The following is a 6000-nucleotide window of genomic DNA, read 5'->3' as shown; positions in this document are numbered from 1 at the left end:
CCAAGAACTCCCAGGGAGCCAGCTTTTTAATATCAGCGCCTTAACACCTTTGATTTTTTTCCCCAGACCTAAGATTCCAAGGTCTGTGACAGAAGGTCGGAGGTGGGACTTTGGGAGGGGAGCGGAGATTAATGTCAATATTCTACTGTAGGAGTGCTTAGGTAACTATAGGAGCCATCATTATTATCTAAAGCCAAGCAGGGGGAGGATCACAGACAAATGACTTAGCACTTATGCCCCAGTCTCTGTCTCTGTCTCTGTCTCTCTGTCGTGTTCTCTCTCTCTCTCTCTCTCTCTCTCTCTCTCTCTCTCTCTCTCTCTCTCTCTCTCTCTCTCTCTCTCTCTCTCTCTCTCTCTCTCTCTCTCTCAGCTCTGCGGCCAGAGTGAGGTCCACTAAGTGAGGTAACCTTAAGCACACAGTCTCACAACACACCAGGTGTGCTGCTGCTGCGGGAACCCTGGCTGCCCTGACACTCTGCACGCACGCTCGCAGGCACGCACGCACGGCAGTTCCCTGTGCCGCTCCTGGAAAATAATGACTTGGGTAAGGAACAGTTAATAGGAAAATGTGCCTCCTCGCTAACCGTGCACAGAACAACAAAGAGCTGGCAGCCCCTGAAGGAAAAGGGCTTGTGCGGCTGCCGTTCAAACTTGTCAGTCAACTGGTGCCAGCAGCCTCAGCGTCTGCCTCCCCAGCACACCCTCATTACATGTGTCTGTCTGGCCTCATCTGTGCCTCGGCTCAGAGGCGCTCCTGACAAGCCGGGATTCTCGTCCTCTCTCCCGGGTGCAAAGAGCAGATTTCTCTCCGTGTCTCTCCTGTCACCTCTAGCTCCTCTCCCCCAAGGAGGCACCTTGATTTATGGTAGCTTGGGACTTCCTTCGGCGGCTGCCTGTCCTTGACTCCTAGAATGGAAGAAGCTGAGCTGGTGAAGGGAAGACTCCAGGCCATCACAGTAAGTCTGCGCAGAGTTTTAAGTCATTAAGGTGGCCGCTTAGATGAGCGGCACCGTGGCTAGCTGTCCTTGTCTCCCAGTCAGTCGTCACAAGTGGAAAAACAGAACTGCCAGCCTTCATGGACTCCAGTCTGTTTCTCTTAACCCTTGGGACCCGCTGTGACACGGGGGCTTCAGAACCTGAGATCAAGGACAATGTTTCTGGATTTTATAAATGGTGTTTGCGTTTTAAACAGCCGTCGAGAGTTTTTGGTTTTGTTTTTAAGTACTTTGTAAAGTCTCACTCACCTTCTGTGTAATATTAGAAATGTGTTTTTTTTTTCCTTCAAGTTCCTTCTCGCTGACAAAAATTTTTAATAGCCACCCAATCATGAAACATTTTAAAGCAGTGAATTTTAAAGCCCCCAAAAGTTAATTTTTTTTAAAAGGAGGATCCCAAAAGGAAGAAAATCTGAAACTTTTTTATTCTTAGTGTCATAGCATATTCCAGAAAACCTAACCAAATTAAAGCAAAGCTTGGCATATACTCAAGCAAAGTGTTAAACGGGAGAAAACTCGGGAAGCCACGCACGAGAATAATTCTCAGAGATCAGTTTCCAGAGTAGACATAGCCCAGATAGGATCCCGATAAAGGAATGCCATGCATGAGATGGATTGGAAAATATTTCCCTAATGCCAGGAAGAAAAGTAGCACATTTTATGTTTATTCTGGGAAAGAGTCAAAGCAAGAAAAGGATTGCTTGTCTTAAATGATATCATTCTTTTGCTTTTGCTTCCCGAGTGTTGTATCTGGCAGTAACCTGGAAATCCCGGCCCAGTCATCTGTCATCATTAGCTGTAACTTGGGGTGGCATTTTGGAGGAAAAGCAGCTTTGCAAATCCACACCCCTGTGTGCCACATTTTCTGCCCCTGAAAAGTGACTGTCAAAAAGCAGTAAATACTTTTTCAAAACTGATACTGAATCATGGAAGGCGTGAGGTCATTCCTCCTTGCTCTTCAAATTCCCATCTTAATTAAGCTAACTCTAATTTAGGATTTTTTTTTTTTACTAAGTGAAGGTAGTGGGTTTTTTTTTTTTTCTACCCAGAAAGTACTCAATAGATAAAAATATTTTCTTCACCAGTGAAATAATGAAGCCAAGAGTCCACAGATAAGATTGGGCACTTTTTTATAGAGAGTATACTTTTTAATTTCTGAGTTCTAATCACTGTATTTTTCCTTTCGCCAAAAAGCCTTGGCCTGGCTTTTTGTTTGGTTGGTTTTGTTGTAAAATCCAGCCCGAGTCTCAGCTGTCCCCCTTGAAGGGACAGGAACTCCACCGCACTCTGTTGTTCTTGGCATGGCCCTTTGACGTTACAGCTGTTGTCTGAAGGTTACTTCACTGAACCGGGTTGTTTAGAACTAGGCTGCTCTCCCGCCCCCACCCACCCCCAAAATTCCAACTCCTAAATAACCAGATGAAACCAAGACTCAATGAAGCACACCTCTTCTTCTGTGCTTCTGCTATTGAAGTGAGGAACGTCTCGTTTTAAAGTCTTGTTACATATGGTTTGTAGCTTAGACCATTTGGTGAAGTAGTCCATGGTCCGAACAGATGGCCGCATACAGTTATTCAGAGGGCCTAGGAATTTTTACTGAGGGCTCACATGCAAACAGTGATAGAAGGCAGGTCAAACTGCCTTAAAAGGGAATTGAGAGGGTTAATTCCTGAATATAGAGCTATTTTTATTATTAAAAATAATAAACTTTTTTAATGGTCCTGTGAGCCTAAACACATCCCATTAGAGTTAATTAAGTCTTTGAAGTAAGGTCACAAAATTCAGCTTGAAAGCAAAATTCTTGCTTAAAGCCTGTAGGGCAAAAACTGGCCAAAGTTTATAGGAGCGACTTTCCATTAGCCTCCACCGCACAGGGCTCGGTCCCATTTGTCACCACCTAGAGGGCAAAGGAAGCACTGCCGTGTCCATGGAGACAGCACAACTGCCCTCCTCCTGGGCACCCTGGGAAATGCCAGCTCTCTCCACCCTGGCCTTGCCCAGGAAGCCGCCCCAGCTATTCTTCCCACCTAGGAAAAGAAAACACACAGTACGCAGGGAACTTTCAAGAATTATCTCATTTCTGAAAGGCACTAAAATTATGGGGCCCTGATCCAGACTGAAACTCAGAGATCACCATTCAGCCACTCTCCCAGACTGGAATACCTTTTTAGATGCTCCAATGACTGCACCGGAAGCACTTTCCTAGGCAGCAAGACACAGCAACACACAGACTTCATTTTGTGAGAAGAGAAAACAAAATCAAACTTCGACGCCGCAAAGCAGTTTGATTTTTTTTTTATTAAATTATGATCCTCTAACTCCTAGCAATAAATAAAATAAGCTTCATTATTATACTTACTTCACAGGGTTTCAAGTGACTAAAAAGGCATTCTTCTTACTGTGAATAATTGAACAAGAGCTCATATAATTTGGCTGAACCAAGTGACAATATTGCTTTAAAAATACTTTAACCCTGTGATGATGCCATTCATTTCTCACACCAGTAAATTTAATTTTAAGATTACTCGTGAATTTTCTCAAAGATTTAAAAACAGTGAAGGCCGAGTTATGGAAGTACTCGGGAAGAGCTGTTGAAAGGCAGGCCTTTCAGTCTGGATGCTCGAAACAGAATCTCTTGTTTAGTCACCCTCACATTCTGCCTTCACTGCTCTACCCTGTAGCAATTCTTCATTTGCTAAATTGACGAACAAAATACTCGTTAGTTAACGAGTTCCATTTCCAACTGTAATTTGAAAACAGGGCAACTTTCCACTGACTAAATATTATACTTTGAACCCCAAAAGTTTCTTGACTATTTTCAAGTTAGTACACATTTAACAAATAACTGATTTTTTTATACAGACAAAGAGCTGTTGACGTAGACTTTTAATTCCCTTTTTTTTAATGAGGTCCCACTGTGTAGCCCCAGGTAGCTTGGAATTCACCATGTGGACTAGGCTGGCCTTGAACTCACAGAGATCTGCCTGCTTCGGCCTCCAAAGTGCTGTGATTAAAGGTGTGAGCCAATGCACTCAACTTGAGATTGATATTTAGTGTTACTGGAAATGGTGATACCAGTTTCTCTAGTACTTTGAGGGATGTGCAGGATGGCATGTCACACTGATGACAACAAGATCTCTACACAGCTACTCCCCGGAAGTAAACACAGTTCAAAGTGAAGAACAGAAAAATATCCCGGACAGGATCCTAGAGAACAGAGAGATCCCCCTCAGATGAGTAAAATCCAGTCAGTCCATATGCACTTCCACGGGGAATATACTGCCGTATCTTATTTCCTCTGGGAATGTTAGAAAACACAGCACCTAACATTGCCCTACTCAAATGGAAATACTGGATCTTACACATCTGGAGATTATAGACTTGGGAACACAGGGTATTTCTGGACAATGTTCTGATGAATTCTGAGAACTAATGTCAATTTGCAGAGAACAGACCCAATTAGGAGAGGAGAGGTAATGAGTGAGCTGGTACATTTATTCTCACTAAAAGGCTGAACTTTGATGGTTAAGGATGTGCCTATCAACTCATTCACACCTTTATTCAAAGGCTGATCATCCACTGAGTCTTTTGCATTTCATTTGAAGTTTTCTGAGGAGAAATTGGGGGCATCAGGTGTGAGGATGGGAAAGGGCTGCAGTGGTGAGTGGAGTGATAGAGTGGTGTGATTTGGGAGGGCGGGCCTCCCAAAAGGGTTAACAGCTGGGCACAGAAGTGAAGGAGGTAGGCTCTCTCAAAAGTTAAGCCACAGTAGGAATCCGAAGCCACAGCACCTGCCTAGGCCTCCCTCTGTTTGGCAAGGGCCCACAGAAAGTCCTGGCATTGCAATCTGAGCAACGGAGCCAGATTTGCAGGCCAAAGCTGCCCATGACGCAAAATACTTAGGCTCTCTCACATCTCCCTGGGTCCACTCCCGATTTCTTTCCACTCCCTGTGAATATTTTCTTGACTTAAAGGAATTTAGGAGGCAAGAAGTTCTTGGATAGGGCAGAGGAGATCTCCCCGTTTTAAGAAAGCATATTAAAATCATAACATAATACTAATTCTCGATAGCTCTTCAGTTCACAGTCCCTGTCCCTGGGCACTCCCACTCGCCGTGTGCTCTGCCTCTGTCAATATTTGAGATCATCTAACAGTCAGTAAAGTCACTGATCACCCAGAAGCAGGACGTCCTGTTGAAATGCAAGGGTCCCAGCACACAACCAAAATGCAAAAAGGACCCAATATTTGAGATGTCAAGGTAATAACACCAAAATATTAGAATCAGAGCTGGCCCTTTCTCAGCACACTGGCTCTTGTGACTTCACAGGTCACTTGGCCTAAAGAGACCGTGTGCCAGAATGTTCAAACAATGAAGCTCTGCCGTTTTCCACCGTGCTGTACCAAGATTACATGTTTCTTCCAGAGAAGGAGAGGTTTCTCCAAACAAATGTGCCAGGCCACCGTTCTCTGCCAAACATAACAGCCCACCCATAAAGGAGGTCATGTGATGAGGTACAATAATTTTGATAGCTCATTAAGGAAACTTCTTTTTGATAGTGGGAAGGTTTTTCCAATGTGCTGCCGAGTGATAAAGCTGCTCTGCTAGATCCTCTACTGACAGAATTTTCTGGACCTCACTGGGTGATCTAAAATAAAATACACTTCTTTAGAAAACTATGATCCAAACAAACTCTAGTCTCAATGTTTAACCACAGTCTAAACAAATGTTGCCTACTTCAATGCTAATATTGAGACCGAGTTTCCACTTTCCCATCTCTAAGTCTCAAAGCATACTCATCATGTGCATCCCCGTGGGGCAAGAAGTATCCTTGGTGGATTCCACTGACCCCGTTTTCCAACACAGATTATTCCTCTACCCCGGTAGTCTCCGCCCACCTTCCTCAGTCCGCTATGACTAGAAGAGGGCAAAGAGACTCTGCTGCCATTTCAGAAGCGCTTGGCACTGTTTTATGCAGGTTTGAAGGACTCCAAGTCAACTCTCAGA

At 44.1% G+C, this 6000-nt stretch overlaps 1 protein-coding gene across 1 annotated transcript in view; it reads left to right on the top strand.

Annotated features, from left to right (window-relative positions):
• Positions 1 to 537: 537 nt before the first annotated feature.
• Positions 538 to 6000, top strand: part of Palmd (palmdelphin) — a 48452-nt gene continuing 42989 nt past the window's right edge. Inside the window, exon 1 of the mRNA XM_006977834.4 lies at positions 538 to 956. Within this exon, the coding sequence (XP_006977896.2) occupies positions 912 to 956 (45 nt within the window). The 5' untranslated portion in view covers positions 538 to 911. The remainder of the gene's footprint in view (positions 957 to 6000) is intronic.

Source organism: Peromyscus maniculatus, chromosome 6 (assembly GCF_049852395.1).
Source record: "Peromyscus maniculatus bairdii isolate BWxNUB_F1_BW_parent chromosome 6, HU_Pman_BW_mat_3.1, whole genome shotgun sequence".
NCBI lineage: Eukaryota > Metazoa > Chordata > Mammalia > Rodentia > Cricetidae > Peromyscus > Peromyscus maniculatus.
Note: the sequence above shows the minus strand (reverse complement) of the source record. Positions and strands in the feature narration are given on the sequence as shown.